Source organism: Accipiter gentilis, chromosome 31, assembly GCF_929443795.1.
Source record: "Accipiter gentilis chromosome 31, bAccGen1.1, whole genome shotgun sequence".
NCBI lineage: Eukaryota > Metazoa > Chordata > Aves > Accipitriformes > Accipitridae > Astur > Astur gentilis.
The window spans coordinates 11,215,738-11,234,587 of record NC_064910.1 but is presented as its reverse complement, the minus strand read 5'-3'; the positions used below and the strand labels follow the sequence as shown (position 1 = coordinate 11,234,587).

Below are 18,850 nucleotides of genomic sequence, written 5' to 3'. Positions count from 1 at the left end.
TTTCAAGTAACTTTAAATAGAATAAAATTAAATGGGGGAAAAATGTATTCTCTCTGCACGTGCAGGAAGTATTTCTGTCGAATGTTGATTTGTTGTATTTGCAGACTTCAGAAGTAGCGACATCCCCCTGTACTCTGATCCTTAATCAGTCCCAATTCTATTTCTGTAACTTCATTTATGAAGTAAAATATTCTTACAGTAAATATAGGTCTTTAAATCTGAAGTAATGAGATATATTAATAGGTTTATTAGGTGATATCCTGTAGGTCTGGAAGACTGGGAGGTAGTGAAATTGCCAATAGACATATTCTGGACAGCATACAAGTATTCTGCAACTTTACTGTGTGAGATATGGGTACTGCAGCACTGAAATAAGACTTATCAAGATGAGTTTAGATATAGATTTAGAATTGGTTTGGTAATATGACATTTAAGAGAAGCATCAACCTGCTAAGTAAGAAGAATAGAAATAGGGGAAGGACGGAATGCATCTGAGCTAAGACTTATCTTTGACAAATGTTCGGGAGGGTATTTAGTTAGCATGCCTAAGATCACCCTTCCATTTTCTGTTTCTTGCAGGTTATACAGAGAATATTTTATACAGTAAATAGGTCCTGGTCTGGGAAAATAACTTGTAACGAGCTCAGAAAAAGCAACTTTTTGCAGGTATGTAATATCTAAAATCTTTCAAGGCAGATGTTTCTGCAAGTTTAAAAACTGCATTAACTAAATGCTTAAGGGAGTAACATAAGTAGCATTTCTTCCCTTTCCAAAAACTAGTGAAGGCTCAGTTGCATTAATTCTCATATGCTAGAATATGTTTAAATGTCATCCTTTGTCTAGAGCTGTATATATGCATATGTGTTTTACAGAAGTCTAGCTGATCTCATTTCTCTCTGGATACACTAGTTTTCTACCTTGTGTGTTCAGTCTTTGCTGTCAGGCAGCATGGTGTGCACTGTCTCTGAAGATAAAAATTGTTCCACGGAAATAGCATTAGATGTTAACTTGGTCATGAGAATTCAGATAATTCAAAAAATGTCTTACAAATTCGTTAATGTGTTCTATTTATCCTTCTGATAATAGAATGTGGCATTATTGGAAGAGGAAGCTGATATTAACCAGCTGACAGAGTACTTCTCATATGAACATTTTTATGTTATCTATTGCAAATTTTGGGAGCTGGATACAGACCATGACCTCTATATTGATCGGAAGGATTTAGCTCGACATAACGATCATGGTATGACAAACAAAGCACCTTTGCTTACATGTATTAAATGACCTGTAAACTTTCAACTGAGGAAGCGGTTAACTGCCAAGGCCAGTGTTCATGAGTCTGTTAGTATAGCTGATCCTATGGACTCAGTGAAATAAAGCAGGATGAGTCATCTCTGATGCTGCTTTGTTTCTAGCAATACCAAATTTGAGGAAAATTCTGAATTTGAATTCTGATCTTGGCAAAGAAGTAGGGGAAAAAAATCATTTAAGTCTTGGTGTATTAGAAATGGCTGCATTTGGCAGGTTTGGTTATTATCTTGGAAACAATCCATTTTACTAATATTATTCAAGTAGCATGGCTCTTATGGCAAAGTATGGAAAGAGTAGAACAAGGCAAACATACATTCAGGTACTTCACTTATTTTAAAGTTTTGCTAACTCAGCTGCAGTACATTTTGTTTTAATACTACTTAGCAACCTTACATTTTCTGCATTCACAATATACAATGACTGTGATTCTGTAGTCTTGCACACTTGTACCTATTTTAAATATTCTTGTAGCTTGTATGGAACTGTTGGGGTTTTTTGGATGCTTTGTGTCCATTGTCATCTTAAAAGTATTCACTTCAGGACTGGAAAGCTTACGTAAGCACAAAGTGATTACGGAATATTATCCCACATTAAAAAGAATAAACACAATTCCGATTGCTTCTGAAAACTTGGCTCTGAAGTCTCACTACAGTTTAGGACACTGTGGAAGGAAAGCTTCTTTCATTTGAGTTGTTGCTCTACTGAGTTAGTACACTATAGAAAGGAAACAGAACTGATATGATGCCACTTGCAATTTAGTTTTGCATCCTTTAAACAATGGAATATTGGTTAAAGCTTAACGGCTGCTGCTGAGTGAGAATTAGACTAAATAAGAGCATAAAATGGATATGATAACCCACCTTTAGTCTTAAATGTCTATTTTTTTGCATGTCAGAGTTCGCTAATCTGGTTTCATCAAACCCTTCCTTTCATACTGTCACTGGTCTAAAATTAGGCTAGATCAAACACTTATATGTATTAAGAAAATATTAAACTATGTAGCTGTTGTTGAGAAGGTTGAACAACTTCAGTGTTTCAAAAGTAGATAAAAAGCAGCAGCAGCACATATGTCTGAAACAAATTGGCTGTGCTACAATTCTGGGGGCAAATATTAAGTAGGGACTAGTGTCCTTACTAGAATAATACAGTGATAGCATCACCATAAGTACATAAACCAGATGAACTATTTGAATGGTTAACCACCTGCTTTAATTATCAGTATTTCTACAATGCTGAAAAAATATTTCAGAGCTAGAATAATGAGAAGCAGTTCTCCTTCTGTGAGAATAGTATCAAGTGCTACTTTGAGTACCGTCCACAATTCTTCAGGATAAATTGAATATCCTTTACGGAGGCAGTGCTCCGTTAAGGCATGTCTCTAAAATCCCTGAAATGGTTTCAAAATAGAAGCATGGATCAGAACCATGTCAAAAATAGACCCATGTCAGAATCAGTTAGGTATGCTCATTATGTATGAATGTGCCAATTCTATTTTGGCTCTTTGCCAAGGTCATATAAAATGTAATGGCACTTGAAAACAAGATTTACTTGTTAAAGAACTGGTAAATGCTGTCTTATTAATCAGCCAATTTTTTTACTTTTATTACACTACTATTCCTGTATCAAGTCCAAATTCAAAGCTGGTTGGTTCTAGCTTTGCTTTGGAGACTTTGTGTTAAGTGATTTTCTCCAAGAGGACTCAAAGGGATTAATGAGCACTACACTTGATCTTTCTCACAGATGTGTATATATAAGGGTTCCAGTAAACTCTTCAACTAGACAATACAAAGCAAAAATAACTTGTATCTAATTGACAGTGTTTTAAACCTTTTTTCACAGCAATTTCAAATAGGATGATAGAACGGATCTTCTCAGGAGCAGTAACAAGGTACTTACTTTGTATGCTGATCTAAATCCAATTTAATATTTGCTTGTTAAATTGTGTGACACTCCTAGAAAAAATGCCTTCCTCTTGAAATGGAGCAGTGAATTTCAAGATTTAGTATTGTAGTTTAAACTCTAGTAGTACTAGAGTGCTCTTGGAACCTTTGGCTCAGTCCCAAGTTCTTTACTCTCTTTACCCATATGAACATTTGCTATTGGATATTGTATGGTTTAGCAGGGATGGGAAAGAGGAAGGGAAGAAATGTTTGTTGTTTTTCCATCCCCTAAACCTGTAAAATTTTCAAAGGGAATCGGGCTTTTCAACTACTTGCAAAATCAACGTTTATTACATCAACAAATTTACAAAAATGCCTCCAGTTGAGTTAATTCATATTTTTGACAGTCATTCTTCATTTTTCCCACCGGGATTGACTTCCTCTTGTGTATTTATGGCATTTTACTCATTTTTGAAACATTTTGCTAGCACTATATCTGAAGCTAGAAAGTGACTCATAAACAGAAATAACAAAAGCTGAAATGAGTGAAATGACACTTGGCAGGCATATGTCTAGAGCGTACTCCTTTATGTGAGTTTTTTTGGGCAAGACAAAACATATGCTGTATTTTTCTAGACATATTGAGGAAAAAACAGCAAAAAAATGGATTTTAGGAATGAAATGCAATATGTCTAGGAACTGCTTACCTGACTTCTTGCTAGACAGGTTGACCATGTGTCTTCAGAATGTATTTGCATGCTGTATTCTGTGGTATGAGAGTAGAAACAGACAATTACATTCTTGCCACAAACACTTATTTCCTGAATGTTTTTTGTTCCTTTTTATCTTCATATTTCCATTCCAATGCTTTGAGCTAGTGGAGTTCTGTACAGCTTTAAGTTCTTATCACTTCTACCTGAAAAGAAATTCTAAAAAGCATGTGTATGTGTATATAATAGATTTTTAAAAATTGAGATAACTCTTGTCTTAAAAATTAAGCAGTGGTATTGCTGCCCAGGAAGGAAAGCTCTAGGTCCTTCTGGACAGAGTGCTACCTTCCTCTTCCAGCTGCTCCCTTCCTCTTTACCCACTGCAGTAGAAACAACAGAGCACACAGGCTCCTTACCCTGAATGATCAAAGTAGTCTGTGACAAGTCACCTTATGAACACTGCATCATTTAGAAGTAAATAAACAGTTAATAGCACCAAGGCAAATAATCCTTATTTTTGGTTAGTAAAAACTAGGTGGTTTAAAATAAATTTTTAATCTTTTTCCTCATTGGCCTTCAAGAGGTAGAAAAGCACAAAAAGATGGGAAAATTAGCTACGCTGATTTTGTCTGGTTTTTGATATCTGAAGAGGACAAGAAAACACCAACTAGGTAAGAATGAATTTATGTTTTAACAGAAATAAAGACTGACTTTATTGGTTTTCCCAGTGGTTCCCAATTAGGGACCACTGATGCTCAGCTGGAACTCTGATGGATAAAGCTAAACTATAAAAATATGAGTGGAAAACTTGGCCCCGTTCGTTGCATCGTTCTTATTTATCAGTGTCTCCTGTTGTTGCTGCTGTAACAAGTCTATTTTAATGACTTTTAAGAGGATGATTGAATGTTACTGTTCTATATGCTGTGTGTGGCCTACTTGCAGACAAGGCCATAGATAAAGGAAACTGCAGTTGTTTCATGATGCTAGTGACTTTGGGAAACTATACAGCCAGCATTAGCTGTAGGATATTGATAAGAAATCTATTGACACGTCACTGGCTTGTTCAATATGAAAAAAAGAACTTGGGTTTTGATGCACAGTTCAATTTTTCATTGGCTCCCTTGAGTTTTTATGTAAAACCGCATGTTTTAGTTCTCTCCTCCTTCACCCACTCAACTAACAAGTGTGTTTTCAAATGCAGTAATGGATGGCATGGCAAATACCGGAAACTCTTATCACAATAGGTGGTGTTTAATGACTTTCTATGGTATTATGGAATGTAGTCTTTTAAGGCTAGTTTTGCATCTGTAAGTAGCGTAGCCTTTAAAACAGGCAACATAAATTCCTGAAATTCTGTAATAAGTTTGTGTAAACAGTTCTTTGCTATTAATTACTGAATTCCAGCATTGAATACTGGTTTCGCTGTATGGATCTTGATGGGGATGGTGCTTTGTCTATGTATGAACTGGAGTATTTTTATGAAGAACAGTGCCAAAAATTAGACAACATGGCCATAGAACCTTTGCCATTTGAAGACTGTTTGTGCCAGATGCTGGATCTTGTGAAGCCACAATATGAAGGTAATAAAATCTTTTTCCATCTGTAACTTCTGTTTCTCTGGATTAGGAGTTAGTATACCCTTAAGAGTACTCAGTTTGTCATACAAAGAATATGCCTTTAGGTGTTTTTTTTCTCTAAAGTCTGTTAGAACTTAATAATCTAATGGTCTGCCAACTGCAGGCAGGCATTCATTTTCATACTAAAATTTAATATGCTGCTTTAAAATTCCTTGGAGGCTTTTAGTTTGGGCTTGTAGCCATGTTTAGTCTTAAATGAAATCTTGTCACTATCTGGCTGAGGTGATGCTCTCAAAAAAAGCTCTTGACTGTGCTGTTCACTTCCCTCTTACCTGTTCCAGTACTCATTTAATGGAGTATTTCAGAGAAACAGTTTCTGAACAGTGTTTGTCTCTGTAGCTCAGTAGTGACTTATTTTAGGTTAGAAGTCTAAGCTGCCCTTAAGAAATTCATGTTAAGGGACTTAAAAATAATGGAATACTAACCTGTTCTTAGTTTTTGGCTATTTTCTACATTCATTTGAAGCTTCACAGACCTGCATTCTACTCTCCTGCATTTGATGTGTATGGTCTTTAGCTGATGAAACTTCAGTTTATATTTTACACCTGGAAAAAATTATGAAATCAGCATGATGCTCACTTCATATTTGCCCTTCTGTGCTGCTCAAAACTAAAAAAAATTTTGCATGCCTTGGTAAACATATTACTGTGATGTTCAAGAGTGATATCTTGCATGTTCATGGCCTCTTACCTCTGTGCTGTTTCTGATATTTGTCTCATAAGTTAATAAAACTGTTGTAGCCATGATGGATTAGTCTTCAGGGATTTGTTGAACTCAACACAAGTGAGGTCAACGTGTATCTAAACTTAATGTCTCAACACCTGACCATAGTTAGCACTAATAACCTTTATTATGGCTATACTTTTTAATGTGAATTTCAGTGTGCAAAAGGGTTTGGAATACAGTCTGGTTGCTATTATTGTACAGACTCTGCATTGCAATAAATTTAGAACTTGCCTATTTGCTCTTGAAGTGTTTGATAGGAGTAGCAACCTGTATCGCATATACTAATGTTCGCTATTTTTTATGGTAAAAGAAAATTGTTGGCCATCTTATTTAATGCTTTTGTTTAGAAAATGTATTGTTGTGCTAGTGTTTCACATTTAGATGCTTCTACATGAAGCACCGAGTTTTTCCTACTTGAATGTGAAGTGTCACTTTAGTTGAATGTGTAAGAGGTTCTGTTTACTGTATATACAGTTATGGTTAGAGAATCAACTAATAATAGTCTTGCTTATTGCCCGCCTTCTTTCTAGTATTAAGAATACTTAATTACAAGAAACTTAATTTTCTTTTAAAAAGGCAGTTGTCTTTTATTGAGACATGATTTTTTTGCATGCTAAGGGAATTGAAATAACTCAAAACTAGAACTTAAAGCCTCATATTCTTATTTAAACCAAGTTAAAATGGATTTGCTAGGTGAAAACACATTTCTAAAGGCAGAAAAAAAAAATGTAAATGAAAAGGGAGTATTAAGTTTGTTTTGGCTGGGAGCTCAATCCTAGATATCAGTGGAATGAAATCTTAGACCAACACTATATAATGCATGGGGCGGTGGGAAGCATTTAAGATGAAGTGAAGCAAGCTCTGAGGAACACATTTATGTTATATGGTTTCCTACAATAGCCTCCTGAACTCAGGGGCTCCCTTCCAGTCTTGTCTGCTTTTCAGAAGCATAATGTATGTTTTCAGCAATGTTTCTGTTCTGCATTTCAAATGCAACAAGATTGATAGATCTGTTCTGTATCATGAAGATGATAAAAGGAGGCTGTGAAACACAACCAAGATGAGAGTTATTTAGGGCAACAAAAATGAAAGGCAATTGTGAAGGGTTGATGTTTTTTATAAAACCTGAGTGATGTTTAAAAGGTGGATTAAGAAAAAATTCTTCTGTTGTTTTCCCAATACAAAAACTATAGCAGCATAAAATGGCATTTCACTTGGTAGATTTGAAACAAAAGAAGGTACTTTCATACAGTTATGGCTAAACTGTGATACAGTTTGCTACAGGATGTTCTGTGTACTGAAAAGCAAATTCTTTAATTTGTGGAGACCTGAATTATCTCATTCTTTTTTTTGTTGGTCTTGTAGATGCCTCTCAATGAGTGTTAGGCATCTAAGCTCCCATTGCAATATATGGAAACTGGAGAGCAAATCAACGAACCAAATATAGGTGTCTAACTTAAATTGGGAGCTTATATAACTGGGACTCAAATTATTTGCTTGGTTGTGGAGAGTTGCTGCCACTTGAGATGGCTCAATACATCAGACATCTGTGTGGGTCTGACAGATATGACACAGGTGCCATGAGGGATTTGTGTCATTCTGGAGCATCAGCTATAAGCCAGGCAGAATACACTAAGGCACTTCAGATGGCAACAGCCACAAGTGTGGCAACCATTTCCAAATGGGATTCAGATTTTGCTTTCCTCTGATGTCCTTGAGTTATACTTTGTTAGAGGCTGGGACAGTATGCTGAGGAAATGTTGTTCTAAATCTGGCTTTGATTGAACTCTTCCATAACATCTGCAGTTAGCCCCTCTTCATTTGACAACAGAAGATTGGCCATATTTCAGGTGAATCAGTGACGGGGAGTTTTAAGGATAGCCATCTGTCTTCCCCTGTATATCTGATATTTTTCGGTCTTTCTGCAGAAGCTCAATATTCAGCTTTGAGATAAGGTAACATTTCTGAGCAACCTTACAAATACCTCTAACACTTAATGGATCCATTTATTTGAGTCTTTGAAGTATCACTTTATAAAGAACCAACCAAACAAAATACCTCTGAGCATTTAGCTTTCCTCTCAAGCAGTAAATATTGATCAGGCTGGACAAGTATGGCAAACTAGTCTCTATGAAAAATTCATCTGTGTGAAGCATAGTCACATACAGTCATCTCTGTCATACATTTTTTTCTTTTCAGGTCAGGGAAGAGAAATGGCCACTGCCAGAGGATATTCCTACCTGGTACCTAAGCACTTCTTGGGAAGGAATGGCTAACTCACTGGAGACTTCTGTCTCTTGAGGAAGCCTGGATAATTATCTTAAATAGTTTTTAATAGCTAAGTAACATAGACTGCATCTCACTCACTCCAACACATTGAAGGATGGTAGGATGACAGTTAAAGCAAGTAACAAATGTGAAACATTTAAAAGTTTTGTCCGCTTTGAAGGACACATTTCTAGGTCTGTATTTCATCTATGTGCTTTCTCCCGTTGTGTTGAGCATGAGTGACAAATGTTCTTGAACATAATGATGACTTAACTTTTGTATAACATTCCTCCTCTTTGGAGAAAGGATAACTTCAGCTTTAAATATCTTTATCTTGTAATCTTCTTTACAGGAAAAATTACTCTGCATGATTTAAAGCGATGTAAGTTGACAGATGTGTTTTTTGATACTTTTTTCAACATTGAAAAATACCTTGACCATGAACAGAAGGATCAGTTTTCTATGTTGCGGGTGAGTACGAAGTGTTCAAAGTCTTTTTATCTATGGGCTTAATAATTAATATGTTTTTGTATAACTTGTAATGTGATTGTTTAGGATGGTGAAGGTGAAAGCCAAGAGGTCTCTGACTGGGAGAAGTATGCTGCTGAAGAGTACGATATCTTGGTAGCAGAAGAGGCAGCAAGTGACCAGTGGAATGACGGGTAAGAATATTGCAGGAGGGTTGGTACGAATCCTCTCTACTAACGTAGAGCCTCACCATTGCTATCATCCTTGATGCGATTTTTGTAGAATGTTGCTGTTTGTCATGTTTAGCCATGTGCTCAGTGAGGGAGGAAGAACCTTTCTTGTATCTCAAATTAAACCTTCCTTGACAGTTTGTGATTACATTCATTTTGTCGAAGAAAAGCTCCCACTTCAAATTTTGGGAGGGAATAAGATTTGAAAAAGCTTCAGCTCTAAACGAAATACAACATTAATTTTTGCAGCTTGTTGTTAAATGAATGAAGAGCTTTTCGGGGGGGGCGGGGAGGACACAAAATCTCACTTCTGAACTCAATTATATCAGCTCAGATGTATTTTTTCCACAGTCCTCTAAGAGTAAATAAGATAATAAATCTTGCTGTTTCAAAATCTCTCCTTTACTTTTGCTGTGTAGCTTCCAGAAACTTTTGGAATCCAAATTCCTGAATTTGCCATTCATTGTTTTCGTTATTTAAAAAGATAAGGAAAACAAGTATAAATTTAATTTGGTTTAGGCCTTAAGTTGATTAACCCATCTAGAGAAAACACATTTTCCTGCATTTCCTGCATCAGTATTCCATTTTAAAATATTTGATTCTTGCCAAGTGTTTAGAGAATGACTACCTTGATATTTAAGAGAGTGCTTTAAATCCTGAGAAAGTAAAATCCTCTTAACACATTGATTTCAAGAAACTTCATTAAAGAAAGCATATGAAGGAAGAGAGAGAGGGGAGGGAGAGAATTGTTATCACTACCCAGCCTCTTCAGCATTAAGGGGGATCATACTCTTAACCCTTCATGGAATCCTCTACTAGAATTTATAAATATTACAGAATTAACAAGCCAAAAAATAACTGAAGCTTTGTTGTGCTGTGAGTTAGGCAATACTAAACCTTCAATGTTTTTTTATCATCTTTAATCTCTTAATGTCATGGGCTAAGTTTGGGGAAGGTACAGAATAGGTATGTACATTTTTGACAGTTGTTTGAGACACTGTAAAGCTGAGTATAATAGCTTAAATGATGGATCAGAGGACAGAACAGTTTCTACAGTTACTGGCTGACAGATGTTACTTATTTGTAACTCAGCTGACAAAACTAGTGGGATTCTTATAAACCAGTGAAGGATTCAGATTTTTGGCCCTCTGTTTTAGAATACCCTTAGAAAATTAACACGTTTAAACCATTAGAAGTCAAAATTTTAAAAAGTTACTAGTGGACTTAGACCACTCCTGAGAGGATCAGACTGGCCCCTGCAGTGTCTGCCATCATCTCGCTGTCTCTGAGGGGCCCCTTTAATATAACAGTAAATCAGTGCATCAGCAGGTCAGCTTGAGAGCCCAGACTTAACAGGAATGAATGGCATTTAGGAGACAAGGTACTGTTGAACCTGAACATCTTAAATCTTAACTAGAACCACTTCCTCAGATGTCTTGCACCTTTGTTGTTTTAGCCTTATTTTCTCTTTCTTCTGCTGGTCTGTTTGTTTACTCCTACCATAGTAGTTGTGTGTCTCCACCTTCTTGTTTTAAGATTCTGCTGCTGTTGTGACTTTCTAGAATCTGAGTGGTAAGCCCATTTTCAGATACAAAGTTACAAAATTCAGATGGTTTTTGACTAAATTTGTCTCAAGCTTACCTGAGAGTTGATGGTTAAATGCAGATTTCCTGGATTCCATTAGGATCCTATTTATTCTGTCTTACAGCTCTTAAAGCCTCTTACAGCTTTGCTGTGAAATACCCTGAGAAACCAGTTCTTCTGTCAGTTGAGATACACTGAGGGTTCAGAAGTATACCATGTGGTCTGTAAAAGCTAATCCTTAGCTAGATTGTCAAGGAAGGATTTCAACTGGTCCTCTAGCATTCTGTCCTGAGGCTACATGCAGTATCACTGGCAACTGAAACTCATTGGAGGCAAAATATCCTTTTGACATTAGTAGTAAGGGACCTGCCTGTCAGAAAGTCAGGTTACTCTGCACCTCTGCTTACAGGCTTGAAATTGCCAGGCTGTTGTAGACAAGTATAATTTTGTAAAGTTCTAAGATATTGTTTAGGCACAATTTCACTCACAAGTGCAAACAGGATATAGAGTAAGAGCCTCAAGGTGCCTTTATTCTGATTCAGTTATGAGCTTGTTGACTGCAGCTGTTTCTCTGAGCTAGGAGCATCTCTGATTATTGTTTACACTAGGTTATTTTATTTTTATGTATTTCCCACTCCCACCTACCCCACCCCCAGCCCCTGGATGTCTGCTCTTGGAGAAGATAAAAGCTGCAAAACTTACAGCCAGTATTCTTGGGGTCAGATCACTTCTGTTCTTTTCCACAAAAAAATGTATTCAAGGTTTACCTGAAACCATGGTTCCATGGCTTTACACTGAAAGTGGACAAAATAGAAACTAAAATACAAAATGTTTCTCAAGTTAAATTTTGGTTTTATATTTTAAAATTTACCTCAAATTTTCCCTTTTCAGTAAACTGCTAATAGGTCTTGAACAGTTAGTTTTCCAGGTACTTCCATGAAGTTTCTCTCTGTGCTATAGGCATAGTCTTCTTTTATGTCCATGCAATTACAGCTTAAGTAATACAGAGAATGTTGTAGAACTTATGGTATGTAAAGCAGAGTCCTAATAACGCTAAAACTTGAGAAAATGCACCTTCACTGTGTAAATACATTCCTTAAGGAAAACCAGTGTGTTACTGTAAGAATAATGTAGTGGAGTACACTGGGATATGGAGAAGATGTACGATGATAAAACATCCAGTTTCTCATTTCTCTTGAACCTGGTGTTTGTAAACTCAAGTGACTCTTTAGCTGTAGGTTGCCTCTGCTTCTGGCATTAGCAGATTAGTCACAGATGTTGTAGGAAAAAAACCTGACAATTAAAAATACTGCATCCTATGGAAGCAGAGCCCAAAAAATCATGCATTTTATTTAATTACTTTCTGTAACCCTAGTTGGGTTTGATGCATAGGCCATAGCTTAACTGTTGGCCCTCCACACAGCTTTTATTCAAGTGTTCCCGAAGTTTGCTGCTTTGTTTCCTTGGAGTACAGATTGTAATGCTCATTGCCTCCATTAACTATCACTTTGACAAATTACAAAGTGTTTCAAGTATCATATACACAGTGTTTCTAAATTTCCTTAAATATCTTGAAAAGCAGTAAAAGTGATATTCCATGAGGCCACCAAAGCATTGGAAGAGAGTGGGATTTTAATTTGGCCCAATAATGTTTGAATAACAATCTTCTGAGTATAGGATGGATGGAACCTACAAATAGTATCTGAGATATTCTCATGCTGCCATCTTTACTGACTGGAAAAGCTGCTCTGTATCACTATGCAATAAACAAATCCAAAAGGTGCATTCAAGATGCTTCTGTTTAAAAAAAAAAAAAAAAATACTCCTCAAAAGGATGGAATTAACGGTGTGGAAGACTATAAATAGGTGTGTGAGCCGAAACTGTTGTTATGGTAGAATATGAATCTTTCTTCCAAATCTTTTGTTTTCAAATGTGTTACTCACTAAAGCAACTCTTAGGATCCTGACTTTTGTGTCCTGCTCAAATCAGTGGTGAACTGGTGGGAGAAAGTCAAGCTATTCTGTTCACTGCCTAAGCACTGACTGATGCTTACATAACTGAGACTTTAGTATCCATGGGAAGGATGTAATAATAAAAAAAAAAAGAAGAAAAAAAAAAAAAAAAAGAAAATCAGGACCTTGCTGCTTAATCTTTACCTAAAGTTATCAAAGCATCTTTATTTTGTTAGATTTCTTTTACTGCAAATGATGGTGAAGCTGGCTTAATAGTTTATCTATGAAGTGTTTCACCAGAATTGCATTCACAATTGAAAATGTTGTTCTTCCTCTCACCCCTACTCTTAATGCTACTCTATTTTAGTGTTCAGAGTGGATTCTTAGTATTTAACTCTTCTTTGCCCTATGTCTCCTAATCACCACATAATGGCGTTACAAAGTCACATTTGAAGAAAAGATATTGCACTACCTAAAGCTTGTTCTTTGCCTAGTCTTTTTAAGTAGATGGAATTAATCACGTGCTGAGATAAGATTCGGTAGCACTTGGGAAGATGTGCGTGAACCTGAGTCAACCTAGCCCGGGAAGTGGTCAGTTCTTTAATCTGACATCATAAATCTCCACAAAGATTTAAATTTTTTTTAAACAGCTATCAACTATAGATTGATCCCACCTAAACAGTGCTGAAGCTGATCTTTTTTAAATGTCAGCCTTCACTGACTTGAGTTAGTTAAACATTATGTTTCATTATCCATCTGTTCGTTTTCAGCAGCAGCAGGTGGTTATCAGTAATTTCTGGTTAAACAATTGGCTTTTGCTTTCTAGCATCTGCTTTAAATACATGGTTGCTATCACTTGTGCTCATGTGCATTTTAGTAAGACTTTCAATTCAGCATTCTTTCTCTTTTGTTGTCTCTACTGCAGGTGTAGTTTGTTCTTCCTAATGAAGCCTAATTTCAGCTTTCTTAAAAAGAACTTGAGGTGTTTCTGTCAAGTACTTAAGTCTTGCATTTGACCATTCTAACTTATGAGTAGTCCACTAGAGCAGTATGTGCTTTGAATCCTTTCAGTAAAGCTGCATATCTCACTAAGAAAGAAGTTCTGCATGTGGTGGAAAAGTAAGCTAGCTTAAATTTAAGTAATTATTAGAGAAACCTTGTGCTGCTTCTGGTTACATATTTTACTGTAAATATACAATATTGGAAATTATATTCTTCCTGCAGGTGCCTTGTTAATGTTCTAACTTTTAGGTACTTCCTGACGTAGCTAGAGTCCTTCATTTTCTTTTTTTGCCCATTCCTAGGTATGAAGCAGAACTGAATCCTGTAGACCATCAGAAGTCCAACGTCCTAAAGTATCAAATGGAAAAAAGACCATTTTTTGAAATGCCTTCCCATCTGGCTGATGTAGACTTGGATGAGTATGACTATGAAGAGGACTTTGAGTAGTCATTGCTTACAGTCAACACTTGCAGAAGAGAAGGGACAGTCTGCAGCAGGTCTGCTACACACCTGTATGTTTCAGTGGGTTTTGTTTCCAGGAAGTCAGCTTAGTTTTGTGCTAAAAATATTTAATCACTACACTACCTTTTAAATTGAAGAAGCAGCGCATTTGTATGGAATGATGAAACTTTTTGTATTTATTCAATAGTCTATAGTTTGTAAAATAGATTAAAATATTTATTTACAGATGTTGCATAATTCCTTTTTGGAAGAATAACAATATTTGACTTTAGAGAAAAGTATTCTACTGTTTTTAAGAGAACTGTGTAATTTTCTTGAAGTTGATGTGTGCTGCACTGACCATCCCCGCCCCATATGTGAACAGGTATTCCTGTCCTGCTGTGGGAGGTAAGGAGACAATTTATACCTGGTCTGCAATGCTTATATGCTCATAGACAGCCCTAAGGGTTTTATGCCTTGGCAAGGAAGAGACGTGACTGTGAGTGCGTGATCCAGCTCTCATTTACAAATAGTTTCATTTGAAAAGCTGAGCATATTGGCATGCAAGGAAAGTGAACGCTTGAGACAAGTTGCTTCTCTTCTCTGTGTAGTCCTTGTTTGCCCCAACTTTAATTTTGCTTGCCCTTTTAAACTTCAGTCTTTTCATTGATGTTCATTATAAAAAGATTATTTAATAATGAAGTCTGGTTTAGTGTTCATACTTGATCCAAAATGAGTGTGTTAATTCATGTAGAAGGAACCAATTTTTTTAAAATCCTTTGTATAAATGTTACTTGATCAGTGATGTGCACTAATTTGTTGTGGGCATTCAGTGCTGTTGTCTGTCCCCCCTTCAGTTGTTTGCTATTGACACATTCCATGGATATTCATCAGTGTCACAGCAGCTTGAAATTGTTGCCTCACTCTTACTGTTAAACAGATTTTGAGGAAAAAAAAAAATGTACAAAAAGATGTAAGTTATTTTTGGTTGCAGTGTAGATTTGTTAAAATGTTTAAAAATCATGTTTGTATTTTCAAATAAAGATTTTCATATACGTAATTAAACAGCTCTAATTATTATGTACTGCATACTATTAACTTCTTACTATTAAAGAAGCATTTAAGATATGATGGGTTACACATGTGTGCAGTCTGGGTAATTACACCAAGCTGCATATTTGAGGCAATCAAGCTCTAGCAGGTCTTTCTTCATCTCAGTATTGCTGAGCACCTGGAAGTGCCACAGAGAAATCTGTTCCACTCAACTCATCCCACCATCTCATGTGGGAACTTGCAAACCTGTGAATCTTCAGTTAGTGTACCTTACTAAGGAAACTCAAGGCATTTTAATGGCACTCAAAAGATTTTTTAAAAATAACATCAGGGTTGATTACTCCAGTTTTAATGGAAACTTGTCAATGTCAGATACCTTTCACTGCTTGCCCCTGGTTTGGGGTTTTTAAACAGTAGAGGTACACAGAGCAATTATGTTAAGCTCTGTTCCTGAAGGTGCTGTGGGAAAGGAGGACTAGATGACCCTGAACTGCTAGTTTTCCCTACCTGAAACCCTTCAGTTGGAACCCCCCTTCTTAAAAAGGGGGCTTGTAAATGGGCACTGTACAGCGATGGGTGTTGCCATCACACAGTGACACTGCCCCATTCAATGGAGCTATGGTGAGGGAAGGTCTCATCTGCAGAGCCTTGTAGCTTTGTTGCCCCTTTGTGTTTAAGGTCCTGTTAAATCCTGCCTTCTATTATACTTGGGATAACCAAGCCCCTTTTTTCCTAAAGGATTTGCACAGATCTAGTAGAGCAGATTATGGTGTTATTGTGGAAGTGCCTTTTCTTGTAAGACATGAACTATAAACATTACTGTACCTTCTCCCAGAAGGATAATTCCCATCCCTCGTCCTTTGTTACAAGAATTAAAGCATCAGCATGTGTGATGTGGTCCCAAGTAAAACTTCTTTCTTAGTCCAGCTGTATTCTGCCTACCTGGTAAGTGTTTAGGCCTAAATCCACAAATCTAGGTGGATGAGGGAAACGTCACCAAGTCACAGGGGAACTGAGAACAAGTTGATCTGGGTCAGAATCAGCATTGTCTTGTGAAGTGCTACCTCGCCCCGTGCATTAGCCTACTGCATACTTCATACAAAATGAAACATAACGCTTTTACTATTGCTGCTTCAGGCCATGTGATAGCTGGAGACAGTGATGGCTTTCACTTCCATGTTCATAGGTGCTCACTTCTTAGTCTAGAAACCCAGCAGCACTGCTGCTGTTCTCTCTCCAGACTTGGTGTGGGAATATCACTTGCAGTTTCAGTACTAACAGATAGCAACAGTTCTGTAGTTTATTTTACACAGTTACTATATATATATATATATATAAAAAATAAAGCTGATGATAGGATTAACACAATGTACAATTCCATGGAGCAGTGACAAAGGGTCAGCAAAAGCAGCCAGCACTCCCCAGCCTACTGCCTCTGGAACTCTCTTGAGTGAAGATTATTTGCAAATTCTGGAAAAACTACTTTTGAAGGGCAATAGTTACAGTCTATTTACATGGTCTTTTCAGGCTTTGTATTTTCCAAGTAAATACCACATGATCACTGTGTATGAAGGATTTCTTCCAGAGGAAAATACTCAGTCAAGTGGTCCCCTGTTTCTTTGTTACTTAGAAGACTTGATGCAAGTCTCTGGGAACATGTCCTGATCCCCACGAGACCACTAACCACATCGCTGTAAGCACTGGAATTTAGAAATACTTTCAGACAATTTGATCCAGGTTTTCCGTTTTACAGGCAGGAAATGGCACTCATGTCAGTTGCCATCACCCAGCAGGTCACAGTGTTTGCAGCTGGGCCAGGCTCCTTTCTCCCCAGCGTCAGGTAGAAGGAAACAAGTAGATATCCATCTTGGTTATCTCAAACGGTAAAGAATACATCCAGCAGAACGCTGCCCCCACGCTGATCTGAGCAAGCTTGTCTCATCTAGTTTACAGAGTCTTTGACTCAGTAGTTGTCAATACCCTGATTCCAATCCTTAGGTTGGGAATTTTTCCAAGGCAACATCAAGGACCAGGATGCAGTTGAGTAATGATGTTCACTAACACCCACAACCTTAGAAGCATAACAGTCGAATCAGTAATGCCCCCAAATAGCAATGTGGAGAAATGAACTGCAGTGCTAGTAACCCGTTCTGGGTGGCAGGCAGAGATTTGACTTGATACCTATCTCCTGCTGCCTTGGTTGATGCCATCGCAACCCCATTTTCAGTTAAAAAATTTGCAGAAAAAAACGGTAGTGTGTTCTTCACTTCCATTTATCCTCTCAGCATCATCTTAACTGTCCTATACCAGAAGAAAAAAAAGATTGTCAGTCTCATACTATGAAGAAAACATCATGGAAGAGCACATAAGGAATCAGAATAAGAGTGTAGCATCTAACCAACTAGCAGCTTGACCATAGCTGGCTCTTGGAAAGCACTGTATTTAGCTTCCACAAAAAGAAAGAAGCATTTCTATACCACAGGGAGTCCTGAAGAGTCCCTACAGGGAAAGGCCACATACTAAATAAGCAAGCAGTGCATTTTCTGTACGGCTTCAATCTTGGTCCATGGATTTAAATTCTGTTACTATCTATCTTCAGTAGGAGCTGCTCCAAGCACATGGTCCAAGCAGTCTACATTTGAACAGGCATATGACTGGAAGAAAGGGTAGAAGACCCTTTTTCCTTGTAGTCTTTTAAAAAAAAAAAACAAACCAACAAAAAACCAAAACCACGACTCAAATATGAAAAGAAACCATTTGCTCAACAGGAAAACAACTAATTTAAAAAAAGTCAAGAATCATACAAGGTCTTTGAATGTGGCTGCTAGGTCCCAGATAACCAGATCCACTGGAAATCAAGGGGTTGCCTGAATCACTGCAAAAAACCTGCCTGCCAAACAGTGGGTTTACATTCTGTAAGAAGTTCAGAAAGCAGGGGGAAATACAGCAGAAAAACCTGAAGGAACCGTTCAGCCCCTTGCAACGGCTGACATTATCTGCAGCACAGGAAGCCTCATGGCCTTTCCACCCCCCCACCCACCCCCCCCTTATAGTTACTGCTGCAAGACCCCCGGCGTAAAACACCCTATTTGAGTCCTTGCACTCCACTGGCCTAAAGGGCTAAAAGTCCTTCCCTGCTGCAAGTATGCATTCCAGGGCTGAGCTGAGACCCAGGCAGACAGCTGCAGTCTTGCCAAACTTTTATTTGATCCCAAAGGCAACCAATGCCCACAAGACAACCCGCAGGCTATGCTGGCTGCCACTCCAAGCTTCCCTTCAAATCCCCAGCCGGTTTGGGGACAATTTAATCTCCCCAACAGCCTTGACTGGAAAAGGGCAAAGAAACAAGGGACACTCCAGTGAGAGCCCTGGGCTGACCAGTGATCAGACACAGTCCAAATCTTTCAATCTAAACAGCACAGTGCAAACACCATTTTTGAAGCAGACATTCCCTGCAGGCCATGCAGCAGTGCCATCTCTGCAATGTGTCAGTGACATGAAGCAACTGCAGCAAATGGCTCTTAATCAAGAAGCTACCCAGTATGGGAAAAAAGGAAACTGGACCCTCCTCTTAATGCATCCTAGCT

General features: G+C 37.5%; 2 protein-coding genes across 12 annotated transcripts in view; one reads left to right on the top strand and one right to left on the bottom strand.

Moving 5' to 3' along the window:
- PPP2R3B (protein phosphatase 2 regulatory subunit B''beta) overlaps nt 1–14,675 on the top strand; it is a 53,276-nt gene extending 38,601 nt beyond the window's left edge. For all 3 annotated transcript variants that reach the window (XM_049834389.1, XM_049834391.1, XM_049834390.1), the window contains 8 exons: nt 580–666; nt 1,087–1,243; nt 3,151–3,199; nt 4,483–4,572; nt 5,306–5,481; nt 8,885–9,003; nt 9,088–9,194; nt 14,072–14,675. In XM_049834389.1, coding sequence (XP_049690346.1) covers nt 580–666; nt 1,087–1,243; nt 3,151–3,199; nt 4,483–4,572; nt 5,306–5,481; nt 8,885–9,003; nt 9,088–9,194; nt 14,072–14,216 — 930 coding nt within the window. In that variant the 3' untranslated portion in view covers nt 14,217–14,675. The remainder of the gene's footprint in view (nt 1–579; nt 667–1,086; nt 1,244–3,150; nt 3,200–4,482; nt 4,573–5,305; nt 5,482–8,884; nt 9,004–9,087; nt 9,195–14,071) is intronic.
- A 691-nt stretch (nt 14,676–15,366) lies between these two features.
- LOC126052975 (cohesin subunit SA-2-like) overlaps nt 15,367–18,850 on the bottom strand; it is a 63,242-nt gene continuing 59,758 nt past the window's right edge. For all 9 annotated transcript variants that reach the window (XM_049834381.1, XM_049834376.1, XM_049834382.1 and 6 more), the window contains one exon: nt 15,367–17,564. Coding sequence is in view for 2 of the 9 variants with exons in the window: in XM_049834382.1 (XP_049690339.1) it covers nt 17,556–17,564 (9 nt within the window). In the remaining 7 variants the exon portion in view is untranslated. The remainder of the gene's footprint in view (nt 17,565–18,850) is intronic.